The 16,614-nt window shown below is 42.9% G+C and overlaps 2 protein-coding genes across 6 annotated transcripts; one reads left to right on the forward strand and one right to left on the reverse strand.

Annotated features, from left to right (window-relative positions):
* The first annotated feature begins 504 nt into the window (after window positions 1-504).
* PNRC2 (proline rich nuclear receptor coactivator 2) lies at window positions 505-4,227 on the forward strand. Its single transcript, XM_009470797.2, has 3 exons — window positions 505-677; window positions 1,672-1,876; window positions 2,633-4,227. The coding sequence occupies exon 3, from the start codon at window positions 2,651-2,653 to the stop codon at window positions 3,071-3,073; it is 423 nt and encodes a 140-aa protein (XP_009469072.1). The 5' UTR covers window positions 505-677; window positions 1,672-1,876; window positions 2,633-2,650; the 3' UTR covers window positions 3,074-4,227.
* Window positions 4,228-5,341: 1,114 nt separating this feature from the next.
* On the reverse strand, window positions 5,342-16,469 carry SRSF10 (serine and arginine rich splicing factor 10). 5 transcript variants are annotated; one of them, XM_087761104.1, is made up of 7 exons: window positions 16,246-16,458; window positions 14,018-14,124; window positions 12,151-12,252; window positions 10,317-10,479; window positions 9,965-10,018; window positions 9,691-9,792; window positions 5,342-6,576 (listed from the first exon to the last, which is right to left on the reverse strand). In XM_087761104.1, the coding sequence occupies exons 1-7, from the start codon at window positions 16,308-16,310 to the stop codon at window positions 6,558-6,560; spliced, it is 612 nt and encodes a 203-aa protein (XP_087617230.1). In that variant the 5' UTR covers window positions 16,311-16,458; the 3' UTR covers window positions 5,342-6,557. The 5 variants fall into 5 exon arrangements, with proteins under 5 accessions (XP_087617230.1, XP_087617227.1, XP_087617226.1 ...); XM_087761101.1 differs by lacking the exon at window positions 5,342-6,576 and having other exon boundaries at window positions 7,577-9,792; window positions 9,965-10,015; window positions 16,246-16,462; XM_087761100.1 differs by lacking the exon at window positions 5,342-6,576 and having other exon boundaries at window positions 7,577-9,792.
* Between the last annotated feature and the right edge of the window lie 145 nt (window positions 16,470-16,614).

The raw sequence follows: 16,614 nt of genomic DNA on the forward strand, positions 1-16,614 counted from the left end.
TGCGGGGCTGGATTTGGCTCTTTGTTCGCTGTTCAGTGAATCCCCGCTCCCGGGGACCCTCCTACAGCCGGAGGGTTTGTGGTTTTTTGTTGTTTTTCTTGTTTTGTTTTTGTTTTTTTTTTTTTTGCTAATTATTGTGCCTCTTTGAAGGCCCGAGCGGCAGCTGGCGCGGCCACCCCCCCGCCTTTTGTTGTGCTAATTCCCGAGCGAGGGGGGGGAAGCCGGCTGCGCGGCCGGGGAGCGCAGGCCGGGAGCCCCGGGCCCGGGGCGGCCCCGGGACAAAGGGCCGCGGCCCCGGGGCAGCCGCGCTCCCGAGCTGCCCTGCGCTGAGGAGATTCAAACGGCGGCCGCGGCCAGTCTGCCCCGTCCCCTCCCGGCAACAGGCGGGGCTTGGCTCCCATTGGCGGAGGGAGCAGACGGCGCGTTCCTATTGGCTGGAGCGGGGTGTCCGGGGGAGGGGGGAGGAGAGTGAGGGCGTTATACGGGGTAGGGGAGCGGCCGCCATTTTGTGTGGGAGATCGAGGGGCAGCGGCGTGAGTTGGCGGAGCGGCTTGGGCTGTGCCTTGCGGGGGGGGGGCGTCGGAGAGTGACGGCGGAGGAGCAGCGGGGTCGGTTCCTAACGGCCCCTCTGTGTGCGTGTGTCTGTGCTTGTGGGCGAACGAGACGGACAGAAGTCGGTAAGGGAGGAGCGGTGCGGGAAGGGCCGGGCGCTGTCGCCGCCATGTTGTGTTCGCTGGGCTGCTCCATTGTTGGGGAAGTGGGGACGGGGGTTCCCGGCTCCCCGCGGGCTCGGGCGGGAGGAGGGACCGGGGGGTGTAGGCAGCGTAAGAAGAGAGAAAGTTTGGAGACGAAGAGACGGAGCTCTGGCAAGCGCCGAGCCTGTGGGAGCAAACAGCGGCTTGGTTTGTGCTAATGACGTTACCTCGGCCCTTGGGTTCAGTCATAACAAGGCGAAAGCTGAAGATGGGCGGCTCCTTCTGGAGCTTTTGGGGAGAGGGGGGCTGATGACTCTGAAGACATCGGTTGGGGGAGGGTGAACAGGGTGAGTGCTCTGAGATGAAAATCCTAAAAAAAAATTTCAGGGGAGGATGAGCCGTGGGCTAAACGGGGAATTATTTTAAGAGTTAATAAGGAATTACTTTGCTAACGAAGGTGCAGAAAAGCAGGTGAGGGAGCTGGAGCTGTGCTGCAGTGGCTGGAGGAGGGTTTGGGGTGCGGCTGGGAGGCCGGGGGGAGCGCGGGGCCGTGCGGTCCGGTTGGGGCGAGCGGGGGGTTCAGGGAGGGTTTCTTGTGCTCAAGATGCATCGAAGCGCGAGTTCCCTAAGAGTTCATCCCGAAGTATTGGCCGCTTTATTGGATTTCTTTTCCCTATTAAGAAAAAAAAGATAAGGTTCTCGCTGGCCTATTAAAATACTTAAGATATATAGAGAGAGCATGATAAAAATGCTATTCTTTGTGAAATGCTAAGTATGATGAAGTTTATATAAACAGAGTAAGATAAATACTGCCTTTTTAAAGTTTGAAGTGCATTGTCATCTTTAACAAGTAAGAGACACAGATGACTCTATAAATTCTCCGAACTATCTCAGCTTTTTTTTTTTTTTTTTTAAATTTGAAAGGGAAACAATGGTTTCCTTAACCTGAATTCAAATTTCATTCTCATTTATGCAGTGGGACTTCTCCCTTGGAGCTTCTGTGCCGAGAATCCGATGTTGGGCTCGGCTCCCTGGCTGAATACAGCACATCAGCCCATGAAAACTTCCATTCCTAGCCAAAGGAAGGAGTCCAGCAAAAGGCAGCACCTACTCTTTCAGGCTTGGAAGCAAGAAAGGGGGCAAGAGTTGGAGAGCGTGGAATCTGAGAAGACAACTGAAAGGTAAATGGGGGTGGGAGAAGAAGAGCAAGAGTCGGCACCAGGGTGCCAAGTACTGTGTGATGATAGTATCTGGCTGCCTGCTTTGGAAGTTTAGTTACAAATGGCCGCTTCCCATTTGAGGTTGTTTTCAGTTCACTTTGGGTTTATCAGAGCAATTCTTGGACTTACCAGAAAGACTGGGGAGCGGCTTTGTCAGTGCAAACTTTGTGCAGATCTTTAGGTTAACAGGCTTGGTTTAAATGTCTTCAGGATTAAATACTAACACCTTAAATTTGGCACTGTATTTTGCGAGCAAGATGTCTTTCACATTCTTCCAGTAACACCTTTTCTGAGGAGAAAAGAAGCGATGTATCTAGTAGTTGGGCTGCCTGGAGGACGGGTGTTTTCCTAACTAGGTGGGCAAAGCTGTGACTGATGAGGGGACGGGGATACAGTTCCCGAAGGACGGACTGGTGTACGACATGCTGGTCAGCCAGCAGCAGCAGCATTGTTAAGCCGTTGCAGAGTCGCTAATCTCCCACTCGGAAGAGATGCGGCATTGTAATTCAGTTCTCGTGAGTGTGTCAGCCAGGTTCTTAGGTGTTACTGAAGTGGCATCCAGTAAAGGAGGAAAACCACTACTTTTAACTGATAGAAGTTTTGGTTAGGTTGATTTCAGTCCCCTTGCTTAGAATCTAAAAATTCCCTCAAGTATTTTCTGTTTAAAAAAAATAGTAATACTGCAAACTCCACCAACTTTCTCCCCTGTTTTTACAGGTGACATTTAAGTTGAAGATGGGTGGTGGAGAAAGATTCAACATTCCAGTTCCCCAATCCAGAAATTCCACCAAGAACCATCAACAACTTAAAAACAGGCAGAAGAATAAAGACCAGAATTCGCAGATGAAGACCTACATGAAGAAAGAAAGAGGACATGGATGCAACTCGTCATCTGGCGCATGGCAGGCCATGCAAAAAGGGGGGAAGAACAATGTTCATTTCCCCAATAATCAAAATTGGAGTCCTACTTTATCGAATCGCAACCTGTTTTTCACACCTCAAACCAATCAGAACTATGCTGGAGCAAAATTTAGCGAGCCACCCTCACCAAGTGTTCTTCCTAAGCCACCAAGCCACTGGGTACCTGTTTCTTTTAAACCTTCCGATAAAGAAATGATGACATTTCAGCTTAAAACATTACTTAAAGTCCAGGCTTGAGATGTAACTTTTCATATTTGTAAAGTTATTGAAATTTACAGGGTTTCAAATTTGAGAATTGTTATTCCTAACTCCCGATGCCCAGGCGTACAGAAGTAGATGTTCTTGCTGCATGTAGTCAGTCACTCGGAAGAGAAGGGGGGTGGAAGCTTACGTTCCCCTCGTGTTATACCTCACAAGTTGTGTGCTGTGGTCACTGTGAAATAGGTAGTATTTTCTCTATAATCAATCTAATCAAATCCTGAACGGTCACCATTTATCGTATTTATTGTCAGAGTAAATGGGACTGTCTCCCAGAATTGAAATCATGACTGCTTTTTGGCGTGGTGTTAGAAAACTAGCTTCTACCTAACTTAATGCAGCATTAACTGGAAAAAAATGCACTGAAAGCTTTAGTCCGGTACTCTGCTGCTTTTCAAACTTGCGTAAAATTTGCTAGTGAAATAAAAACTCTGCAGAGCAGATTTGCCGAGCCGAGCCCTCCACCTAGGCGAGACGGGGAGCATTCTCTTGCTCTACCCGTGAGCTCCGTTGGGCGCTCTGGAGTTGGTGCACCAGCATTTCAAGCCTGTGACTAAAACCGAGATCTGGGAAACGCTGGTGGAGGGAGGAGCCCGTGGGGCACGTTGCGATTGTCTCCCTCCGGCTCTAGCGGTTTCATCGGCACCTCGGCGAGTCGGACCGCGCCGACTCGCGCCGCCAGGTGACTGCCAAAAACCCATGAAAAATCCTTTGTGTTCCGATCGCACTGACGTTTTTGTATCCGCTTCTAAAATTGCGGAAAAGGCGGGGTAGTTACTTAGACTGGTCTTCAATTGGTTACCCTGTAAGGAGTGCTGAAGTTACTTGTGGCAGGCATTACAAGATTTTCATAGGGAGGACAGAGCCATGTAAATAAATGTAAAACTTTGTAGCATATGTAAATTTACGCTGGGCTTTCCTGCACAGAAGTATTTTTAGTACAAAACTGCTGAATGTAAGATGACCACGTTGAGTACGTGGCCTGATTTAAAAAGATATTTTGTTTAAAAAGAAAAAAAAAGGACATTTGTGGCTGTGCCCTTGCACATACAGTGAATATGCACGTTTTACTTGGTCGTGAGCTCATTTTTTAAGTAAACTCAGTGCAAAAGAGGCTTATTTAGATTTTTTTTTTAAATAAAAATAAAAAAAAACCAAAAAAAAAAAGCTGCTCAAGTTCAAGATAGCGATGTCCTGAATGTACAGGAGAGGTGCGCGTTCCACGACGCAAACACTAAGGTGTTCAAAATCAAAGCGGATGTTTCACAAGAAATGCAAATGGCTGAGTTTGGGTGCTTGATGAAACAGAAGAACTGGAACAGCGTTGCTGTTCCCAAAAGGAATCACCGCTACGACGTTCTTTTGTCCCGATACCTGCTAAAGTGTGGGGAGAGGGGCAGTTGCCACGTGCAGCTTCATTCAGTGCTCTCAGTTCAGTTGGTCCTGTCACAGAAACAGCTGAACTGCAATGACAGAACCCGAGGTTATTTTAAAATAATACATTAAGTGCTAAATCCGTGCTTTAACTTGGAAGGGAGTTCTGCAGATTGCGAGATGGTCGTTGCGATGTCTTTCCGTACATGACGCATGACTGGCGGCTGGTTGAATGTTTACAAATCTATTGCTCCAATTAAGATGGAATTGGCGGTCTTTAAACTCGACTTCTTTGCGACCCGGACCTTCCCCAGGGAAGGAGCTGTAGCCCAGTTACAACTGTGTATCCTCGACTTCAAACTGTCAGTTACTAATGGTATACGGACAAATTGGAAACGACAAAAATTGAAATAAACTAAACTTTTCACCCCCTAAAAGCATCTGTTTGTTTTAAGGTGGTAATGGAAAAGTGGGACTACATCATTCTGGCAGCTCGGAGTTCTTCGGAGTCCTGATGAAGGTGTTTAAATGGCAGGAAACTTCCCTGGCAAGAACCGGCCACCCGCAAGCCCCCGCCAGGGGCTCCCGGCGCCCCCGAGCCTCGGGCCCAGCCTCGGGGGCTCGCGCCCACAGCCGAACACGGGGCTGGCAACGGCACGCTACCTGCTCCCGGAGACAAAGCAGAGCCTGCGCGGGGGCTGGCGGGCTCTGCCCAGGCAAGCCAGGCTTGGCGGGGGACGCGCTAGTCTGAGCGGCTTAAGCTTAGCTTAGCGCTGGCTCGGGGCGAGAGGGAGCTTCCTGGGGAGTCGGTGCTGGGCGCTCGATCTCCACCAGGCTACGGCTGCGTTAATTAAGTCAGAAGGTGCTCTCAAGTTATAGTCAAAACTCGTACATTTTATTCCCAATTCACAGGGTTATTTGCACAGATGGAACACAAAACTCAAGAAGAAAGGATGTGTATGAATAAAACATTAGCATCTTTTGATCAAACACGCTACAGGGTACATAGTCTTCCCTTCCTAGAATAGTCTCATCAGTAAGAGCATCTTTAGACAAATATTATAGCAATGGACTACAGACTTTTTAAGCAAGTTACAAGATAAATGGAGAAAACCAGCAATTATTAATGGGTGATTATGTCCTAAAAATGTGTAAATTTATCCCTTTGTACTTCAAAAATGTTAATCTGCAACATCCCTGCCAAAAAAAAATCAAGTAGCAGTGCTGCGATGTACAGCAATCCAACTGCCCTTCTCTGAACACAATTCAAGCTGTTACCCCAGACTAAACAGTAAGGAAAAAAAAAAAAAAAAAAGCTCTTTCCAAGAAGAGAGCTCAAAATAACATTTGAATTGAAAATTTCCACTTTGAATAAAGCCATTATGCTGTACATTTAAACATCTTTAAAAGACATAGAAAGGATAACATTTAGCTTTCAGAGACCAGTCTATGATAGTCCCTAATTTAAACACCCAGCTACTTCACCACTAAATTTAAGATTTGTAATTATCGGTTGGGTGCATGGACTTTTGGTGAAAAAGAAGTTCCAATAGAGCCTTCTATTACTGCTGAGAGAAATCAACACGCTGCAGATATTTTGGAGCACAGCCATTACTTTCAGCAGAATTTTCACACGCTACTTCAATTCTACAAATTTCGCAGGAATGACAAAATCTAGTTTACCACAGAAAAACATAATTCCCACCGTTCTTGAGACTCCAAAAGAAAGATGCCTATACATGATCTTTTGTAGCCTGCGTATGTTCTTGCATTCCAGCTGTGCATAACCTGCAGGTAGCTTGCGCAAGACAGGCTACTGCTTTTTTTTAGAGCAGGCCTAGGATACCTGCGTCAAGGAAGGGAGATGTTATCTAGATGGGCTGTGGCTTGACTTGCGTGAATGCGTAAACATTCCCTGCCCTTTTGGCCACATCCTGCTAACTCGTCCCCAACTGAAAGGCCCACAGAACAGCTTCTTCACAATTTTTCCATGGGAGCAAGAACTAGGACAACATCTTTATTCATGCACTCTTGAAACATCGTGGGTTTGTGTTCGGCTTTTCTGGCTTGTTCATATACACAAGTCAAGTCAAAGTTTAGTCCTACCTCTGGGAGAGAAAGAAAGAACCATCAGAACTGTCAGATACCGCATTATACTTGCAATGAATTGGATTTTCAAAACAAAAAAAAAAAAATTTAAACTGTGCTATACATAAATGTCGAGGCACACAACAAAAGGACATGCTGACAAGTTAATTAAGGTACTGTTACTGTTTCTCTGCAGTCTCAAATCAGAACCTCAGCCTGAGCGCAAGGATGCTCTCCTCCCTCCCTCCCCTCCAGCTGTAATTCTGGCCGGACTAACGCGAGCATCAGTCCCAGCAACCCCTTGCAGGCTGCCGACAAACACACCCACGCTTTCCCACCGCGCGGGCGGGGGACCACTTCTAAGTAGGATTTTAGTCGTGAAGACGATATTCGTTTCAGAAAGCTGAACGGGTGGGGGTTCCTGCCGTTACAAGCCATTTTCACGGATGGCTACGAGATAGATAATCACGGCTCAGCTTACAAAGCGCAAGAGCGGGTTTATCAAAGCAATTAGGCGCTTTTCAGAGTTGTTTCCATTCGGTGGCATACGAAGAACCAGCTGTAAATACCGCAAGCGCCAGGAGGCAGCTTGAACTTTAAACGTCAAAGTTTTACCACCTTCTAGAGAACCACGGCTGGCGCAGTTTTTGATATGGCAAATATAAATCGATCAGGTGATACTAGAAATTTGGTTCTATATGGATCTTCAATTGCTGATTTTAAGTAGTTCATAACCTGGCTAACAATATCTGAATTATAACCACAGGGCAGTCTGTCCAGCAACAATGAAAGTTAATGGAAAAGAAATGTCAATATATTAGACTAAAACATACGCTTATCATTCTTATTTTGTCTAGTACCCCTTTAAAAATGTGAAATGATATTTATTCAGACGTTAAATGACAAATTCCTGACTTTACTGAAATACCATAGTAAGGATTTTACTCCATAAGGGATGCATAGCTCTACTCCTAACCATGCTCTGGAGTCAAATTCTAAAGCTACAATAATTCCAGTGGATCAGTATTTCCTTCATTTTTTTATTACAGCATGTTTGCTAAATTTACAGCAAGCAGAAAATAAGCTGGGTCTTTAGTTATTTTGATCAAAACATCGATGTTTTAAAGGTAGTACACAATATTTGTTAAAAAGAACATATAAAAATACCTTTTTAGAAGCCTCTATAAGAAAGGAAATACAAAGTTTAATCCCACAACTTTCCTCTGCTAGAGCTGCACGCTACTGCTACAGTTTTAAATAGACTTTTTGCTGTTTTTAAACTATACATCCAGGAAAGTCTACAAAATTAAAGGAACGTGCATATAAATGATTGCATAGCAGAACATGAACATTAACTGCAAACAGTAAAGAAAAAGTTAGAAATACTATCAAATGTACAAAGATTCTAGAATCAACCCCCTAAGCACGTTCCACTGCCGATATTTAAAAGCCATCTGCGTTTCTTCAAAGGCCCTGCTGAAAACGCTAAAACCCAAACCTAAAACATTTCTCTAAAAAGGAACTTTTTGAAGTCAATGTCTTTATAAGCTACTACATAAGACAGCAAGGAACACTCGGTGTTTGATGCTGGCTTTTGAAGGTAAAGAGAAAAAAAAACAACGCCAAAAGCCATTTTCATAACAAAGTATCTTGCCTTCTAGAGAAATACTGGTAGGAGTACACACTGGTTTTGTTATTTTTCACATTCAATTTACTAAATATACTGTATTAGTGGTAAACTAAATAGCTAGAGATGCAGCTCTTGTTCATATCCGACTTCAAACATTTGTTCTTAAGTAAAATGAAATCTTGTAACCAAACCACTATCCATTCTGAGGAAGAAGTGATTCAGACTTGCTTGACCAAATACTTTTTGATGTGTAAAAGCAAGCCTTTGTTACTCAGGAAGAAAGATGGCTACAGTTTTATACCTATGAATACACCAACTAACCACAGGAGTCATTGGCATAAAAGTTTAGTTCTTATATACTGTACACACACAACTCGAAACAATCTACTTGTAACTAACAGCAGGAAAACTAAGCAATTTTATGGTTAACTGCTCACTAAAATTTAGAATAGATACAAAAACTGCATAAAATGTACACACAACCTATATTTAATTGCTCTGCCATTTGCAGAAATCTGAAGTTAATTTTCCATTTCAAGGTGGTTTTTTTTTTTCCTCACACATGTAGTACTAGCAGCCAGGTCAAAAGCAGTGAAGCCTCTATCCTGACAAGTCACGACACTGCACAATCTCTGAACGAGCTTCCAAGACCAACTCTCTCCCCACGTAGTACGTGCAATGTTAGTACCATCTCTCCAGATGGCAGGGTTAAAGAGAGATCTCAAAAATATCTCTCCATAGAGCTCCATTTACCAACCTACTCGTGTCAGTGGGCATGGAGAACACAGAAACCTGCCTTCGAACAAGGAAACATAAAATCGCCCGTCTGCATTTCACAGCAGTCAGTGTTGCGCTGCAGCTGTCCACTTTTCTGTTTTATCACAAACTTTAGCATTAAAGAACAAGTTAAACAGTTGGTTTAACTGTTCAGCACAAACCGGTACCAATTTCTCTACGGGTATGACATTTTCAATAGGACAATGTTGCAAGTTACGATCAATCAAGTCATCACCAATATCTAAGCGTTAAAAATGCAAATCTTTACAAAAATATACATAGAGACACCACAACCAAATCAGTAGCTGCCCATGACATTTAACCAAGTGGACATTCTCTCTCTCTCTCTCTTTCTCGCTCTCTCTCAGTGGCTTCTCAACACTGTTTTAATTTTAACCATTGTCGGCTACAGGGAAAACTGACAAAGAAAATATTTTTAGCACTGTTGCAACATCATATTCCTGATAATTTAAGTAAACTGAACTGTGTGTAAATGAATCTTACATGCCTAAAAACAACATGGATACACTGTTAGTGGCCACTGGACTTGGGACTAGTCCATGACCTTGATCTGGATTTTGACCTAGATCTAGAATGTGATCTTGACTGTGATTTGGATCTAGCTGGTTCTTTTTTTCTCGACTCCTTTTCATATCTTGAGCTGGACTTATAGTGTGTTTTAGAATCTGTTTTAGAGGTGCCTCTAGATTTGGTGTGAGATGCAGACCTAGACCGTGATTTAGCCTTCATTTCTTTCTTGGGCTGTGACTTGGATCGTGATCTTGAATTGGACTTAGATCTTGAAAAAGATCGATTGCGGTGTTTGAACCTATCAGAATAAAGGGGAGAGAGGAGATTTGAATGTAAAAACACTATTCTTACACATCTAGTACATTAAAAATTGTTTACCGTTTTTTGCAGGAGAAACTTTTTTTTAAACCTATAGTTAAAGGAATACAGTGATCTAGTTTTCAGTTTAAAGAGTGTAAAAAGTATTTTACCTATCATTGTCCGAATGGCTTCTGCTACGACGAGGTCTTCCAGTAGGTCTACTGCTAAAAAGGTACATCAGAAAAAGTAAACGGTGACAAATACCTATGTATGTATACAAATGCTTAATAAATTACTTTTCAAGCTGTGCATTTGCTTTTAGTTATTCTTCAATGAAGCACAGAATCACTTCATTCAATATTTCTGATTTGACGTAGCATGCAAGATACGTAACTCCCACAAGTAATTACAAAGTAAGTATAGAAAATGATTATTCAAAATTTTAACAATTAAATAGTCAATGTGGTGTTTCTCCTCCAACAGACTGCTGTGCAGTTGAACCCAAACACACACTACACTTACTTTCTGGGACTATACGATCTTCTATAGCTGTAATCAAAAGAACGACTTCTAGACCGTCTCCTTTCGTAACTCCGACTTCTAGATCGCCTATATCTGTCATAGTCATCGTAACGAGAAGAACTGTATAGGTTTCTCCCTTCCTTGGCTTTCATTTGATTTGGTGCTGTAAAAAATAGCAATATTTAACATTTTAAGTTAAAAAAGATGCCCTGCTTTCCCTTTAGTGACACTACTAATCCATGTATTTGGTATTTAGCAGAAAGCCTAATTCATTATTCTAGCAGGCATGTTTATGAAAGGGACAGATGAGAGACTGCTGTATGCCATTTGCTTTTTGCTGTTTTAACCACTGGACAAAAATCAATGCAGCTTTGAGGGCATTATAAATCTAGGGGGAAAAAAAAACAAACAAACAAAAACAAACCACCCCAAAAAAACAGTAAGAAATGACTAATGCTTCCTAAAACCAGAACACAGAACTAAGGTGACTTCAGGTCACCTGGAAACTGGTATGACAGGCCAAACCCATGACTAAAACATTCTAACGTTCCTGAATTTACCCAAAAAGGGAAAGCTAACAGGGAATTAATTAAACATACATTTTCTTGACTACACAGCACCACGCATTACACCTGATCCACAGTAATCTTTAATGATTAAAAGACAGCTTATACAGAAGCAGCAATGGATGCCACACAAAGGGAAGTTTGGTTCTAAAAGTCCCCCCCTGCCAGTACAACAATGCACGGCCACTCTGTAGCTTAGTGATTATAATAATTAAGAAGTATGAATGAACTTATTAGTCTTCTGTTGTATTTTCTCTAAGCAGCACAGCTATCTTTCCTTTGTATTAAATCCCATTCTCATTCAAACCCAAAGACCATGCTCAAAGTATTTTACACACGCCATGCTGTAATGAACACTATCTGTACTAAACGGCTACAATTTTCATGTTTTAAGTGCTGCTGTTTATAGCACTACGGTAGATTCAGTTAATTTTTGTTCAGAAACTTAGAAGAAATCCCAACGTTTATATACAGGACAGAAGCTTGTCCTTCAGAGCACGTAATTTCCATTGGCTTCAATAAAAGTTAAACGTGGGAAACCCAGACAGTTAGGTTGTTTCTTTGATAGCTTTAACTCTAAGATACTCTAAGATATTTAAGGCGTTTTTATTCCCAAGCTGCACATGAGTATTATAGTCCCATTTTAGATCAACGGGTATGTGTTAGGTCTACCAACAGCATTTTATATAATATCTGTATCTATCTACATATTAAGAATATGTATATGAATAACAGATGGAAAAGATACAAGTTCTCTTTACAATTTCCTATTCAGAAAATAAGGCTTCTGCTCCGCGTTGAATCGAGATACCTTGAAATTTACTTTTATCCTGAAGGCAAATGAAAATGAAAACATTACCTCGATCCTGGAAACTGGACTGCACTGGGAAATGTCAACACAGAATCACTAACATGCTTCAACACGATATAAACATGGCAATACATTACAACCGGGCTATTCATTTTGACAGGGAGAATTTTCAACTGTGTTTCTGCAAAGAAAGCTTGGTAGAGCTGCACAGAAAGCTCTTAAGAACTTTCAGCTAGCAGCAAGAATCAGATTGTAGTAAGTGACCGTTATACTTAGTTACCTGGTTTTAATTAACATGAGTCATTAATAGTTACTGGATAAAAAGCAAAACATCCACATACTATTTATATATACAAATAAGAACATATCACAACGATTAGTAACACATGTAATGTTGCCTGGCACTAAAAATTAAAGCTAAAATCACAGTCTGATGAAATACACGCAAGGCACTTACTCTTCCGATCCCCCTGTGCAAACTGGATTTCTATTTGCCGACCACAAATCCACTTTCGATCCAAATTATGGAGAGCATCTTCTGCATCACGGACATCTTCAAATGTGGTGAGTGTTAAGGTACTTGGGAATTTGAGCAGTTTACAGATTTGGTATTTAAAATAAAATAAAAAAAAAAATCAGTTATTTTCTAATTTTACAGGATTTTTTTTTTGTTTTGGGTTTTTTTAAGTTCTTTTGGTCATGCTACAGTACATACTAGTAAATTTATTTTTTTAAATTAACCACCAGCTATCTGAGAACTCCTATAATAAAATTAAAATCTCATAATATGACCATGAACTTATCCATCAGCAAGCAGTTGCTATGCGATACTCTAACTTTTTTCTTCTCCCACTTGTACTTATGCAAGGAAAAAAATTGGTATCCTTTTCAAGATATATCTGTTAATGGTCATTCAGTTCTCTCCACTACATGGACTTTATTAAAATTAAACCCTAGTGCTTAAATTATATTAGGCATACCAGCAGTAAAAATTAACACGTGTCTATTAATTTTAGAATTGGGATAAAGCTTTCCTTTTTTTCCACCAACTGATTTTAAGTTTAAATTATGTAATGCCACAGACATGTATACAGACCTTCAACAGTCTGGGATAAAAGCATACACTAAAACCCCCACACTATCAGTCAGGTCAGATGTTCGGTAACACAGATATTACTAATTTTAATCCGCTAGATTGACCACTACTGTAATTTGGACACCTTCTTCCAGCTATGTGACCTGAAAGAACGAACCCCCTTTCTTCTTGTAGCAACTCGGTTCATCATCAGCATCATCTATGCAGAAACTAAGCTATCCCGTTGTAGGTATATATCTTGACAAACCAAGAACGAATGCACTTTCATTCAAGACCACAATTACAATAGCACTCACGAGAGAAATACTGCAGGTTTTGTCAATGGACTAAACCAGAATCATTCATCAAATGACTGCTTACATGACAAACAGAAGAAAAACTGTTATTCTGTAGGATACATCAGGTATGACTCCTTTAATCTTGGCCACCATTCAACTTCATCTTGACCTTTAACTCTTTAAGTGCTTGTCAGAAGGACTTGTCATGAGATGCTTGGCCAAAAATGACAGATGGCTTTATCTTTTACTTTGAAAAACAACCTTTTCCCCCTTTTGTAGATAAAGCGAAGCTTTGTCTCCCATTATGGCTTGTCCTTCTTCCAGCTTTTCTTTACTTTTTCTTTTCCCAAACTCTCCCTTCTCTTCAAGCCTGATCCTTAAGAGGTCTTTGGCTTGTCTACTTGCCTTAATTGTTGAACTCTACTCTAAAGGTTCTTTCATGCTTTCTCTTTGGGGTCGCCATTACTGTACAGCTTTACATTCTGAGGCAACAACAGAGGACAGTAAATTAGGGGACAATATTAAAGAAAGAAGTTCACCTCATTTTTTATACAATCTGATTTTGATCAAGTGATCCCAGTTTCCATTTGTTAAATTAACAACGAATACCAGCCACAGTTTGCTAAGCACAAGTTTACTTACATACCAGTGATAATAAAAACGTGCTAGACAATTTAGAGTCAGTGATAAATTTTCGTTTAAATCATATAGTATTAATTTCAGTGACATAAGCAAGCTTTTAGATTACTGGACTTAAGTTTTGCAAAAAGGCAAAGAACAATTGAGAGAAGTTAATCTTCAAAAATAATGAAACACCACAATGTAAGTAAGACACTTATTAGATACAACACAAAAGTAAACTGCTTTTTCATTTAGATTTGTTACCTCTTACACAAACTTGAATTTCAAACTTCAACACCCCTCACTAATCAGCCATCTGAAGAAAGGATATTGAACATAAGCAAATCCTCTGGGACGACGAGTGTAGAAGTCAAGTGGAACGTATACATCAACTATAGGCCCATAACGACCAAATTCACGGCGCAAGTCTTCAGACCTAGAATATCACAAATATCTTATATGTTTTCTCACTATCTAAGGTGTTACAAAACATCCACCAAATTAATGATTAATAATAATAATAAAAATTAAAAATCTACAATCAATACGATCACCAATCTTTTTAGAAGCAGTTGGTAGAGGATGCATATAGCAAAACATTTTTGGGGAGAAAAGTGTTTGAGCAGTTCATTGTTAAGCAACACACTAGGGTTTTCTGAAACACTCAAGACTCGGGATGCTTACGATATACCCTGACATTTTGAAACCAGTGTTCAGTATAACTCTACAATAGAAGTGTAAGCTGAGAAGCGATGCGTATTAGTCAATTCAATGCAGGATGCGCTAGCAAAGGTGGGCAGAAAGCGAAAAGAAGGATCTAAGAATTATCGTTATTCAAGCACCTCACGTCACTCTCGACAACGCTTTTGCAACATGCAAACATCAACTGTAAGATCCGAAGAAACAGTAGGAGAACAAACCAGTCACACAAACTCATTTCCATAGAATAATCAATACTTACAACCACATCAAACAGAACAAAACTCGAGTGAGCAACCATTCATGCCCTTAGGATAGCTTTTCCAAAGAGGTGGCTTTAAGAGAGCTGAGCACAACGCTGTTGAACAGATCTGTAACTATACTTGGAACAACTACTGTCTCCTCAACGGAGAGGTTTCTTAATCACATCAGTTTCTTTACATGTATTTTTGTGTCATTTGAGGACAATAACCTGTATGAGAACGACTGATGTAATACCATATTTATGTGGTATGAAAGAGTTACTACTATTCATTTCTCTTTCTCATCCATTGGGAAAGAAGCTGCAGCGCATATAGTCAACGACGGCAGAACCAACATCAAGATCTCACAATGAAACCATCTCTAAGAAGAATGTACCGTCAAATGTACCGAGCTTATGGTGAAAGCCTCAATAGGACCCACGTTATTTTAAAAAGTTTGGAAGTAACAGTCCTCCCTGACTGTTCTTACAGTAAAATAAACTACCAGAAAGAGGAAAGAAAATTCACTTTAAAAACAAAAAAATAATTTGAAGCTATTTACACTGTCGACCACAATAAGGTTCCTAATTCATTCCATCGTGCCCACGGTACTGTTATTTGCTGAACGACTTTGGTGCAAGCTGCCCAGGCAGCAAGTTTGAAAACTTATGCTTGCATTTTATACAACTAGACCTTACAGGGACTTCCATACAAATTCTACGCTAATTAACAACATTAGAGTGCTCTAACTCGCACATGCATTCTATACTAATATGCTTTATCAATGTTTCACAGCCGATAAACACAAAAGGGACAGGATAAACTGCAAAATAGAAACGGAGAAATCTAGCAGTTCACTAAAAATATCCAAGCAATAAATAAGAACCCGTGCAATGCGCACTTTTTAATTATTTCAGTTCCCTATGAAAAGTTATTTCACCAAGTTGCTGCACATACTTAGTCCTTACGGAATTTTGCGACAATACAATTATTGTGGAGAAAAAGCATTGTTTCCCCCCACTCTATAGCGAGGCTCGTAAGAGGACGCGGCACATAACGCTCAACGCAACAACATTCCACCCCGACTGGCAGCAACCGCCACGCTAACGGAACCAACTACGCCAAGAATTTTGGGGACACCCACAGCAACCGCGCTGTTTGCTCCCTTCCAGTAACAACCGCGGCATTTCCAAGGAGCATCCAGAGCTCCGGCGGCTGCTGGGCACTGCCGGCAGCGGCGCCCATCCCTCCGGCGGGCAGGCAAAGCCCGCCTCGATCTCCCGCTGGCCAAACTCAAAGGCGGGTGCGAGAGTTTCACTTTCTTGCGGCCCAGCTTTGTTCTTTCTGGAGGTTGTTTTGAAACCGATCCTCGTGGAGAGGAGGGAAATAGAGCGGGACGGCGAGGAGGGAGAGGAAAATGGAGAAGGGCGCGGAAGGCAAGGCAGGGAGAACGGTAAAGCAGAAGAAGGGAGCAGGCCGGCCGCTCGCCCTGCCCTCCCCTCCCCTCGCTCCAGGAGGGCCCCCGCGCCCCTCCGGCGGCAGCCGCCCCTGCGGCCTAGCGAACCCGCCAAAGCCTGCGCGGCCCCCGCGCCCCGCTGGCGCCCGCCCCCACTCACCGGGTATCGTCGGCCACGTTCCGTACGAAGAGCGAGGTGTTGGGGGGGCGCAGGTAGCGGGACATGGCGGCGGCGGCGGCGGTGGGGGAAGCGAGCGAGCGGCAGGGCCCAGGCGCTGCGGGGAGGCGAGCGGCTGAGGCGACCCTCCGGAGCTGCACGCAGCGCCACCGCCGCCCGCCCGCCGCCTCTCGCGAGACTTCCCGCGGGGCTTCCGGCGAGAGCTGGGCGCGAGGAGGGAAACGCGGGAGGGGGGGACGCGGGACTGGCGGCGCCAAAACCGGCCCTGCCCTCACCGCGCATGCGCCCGCCGGCACGCACAGCCCGCGCGGGGGCGGCCCCCTCCCCGTCCGCGCATGCGCACTGCTCCGC

Source organism: Nipponia nippon, unplaced genomic scaffold (assembly GCF_047370975.1).
Source record: "Nipponia nippon isolate SJK-2023a ecotype South Korea unplaced genomic scaffold, ASM4737097v1 scaffold_23, whole genome shotgun sequence".
Lineage (NCBI taxonomy): Eukaryota > Metazoa > Chordata > Aves > Pelecaniformes > Threskiornithidae > Nipponia > Nipponia nippon.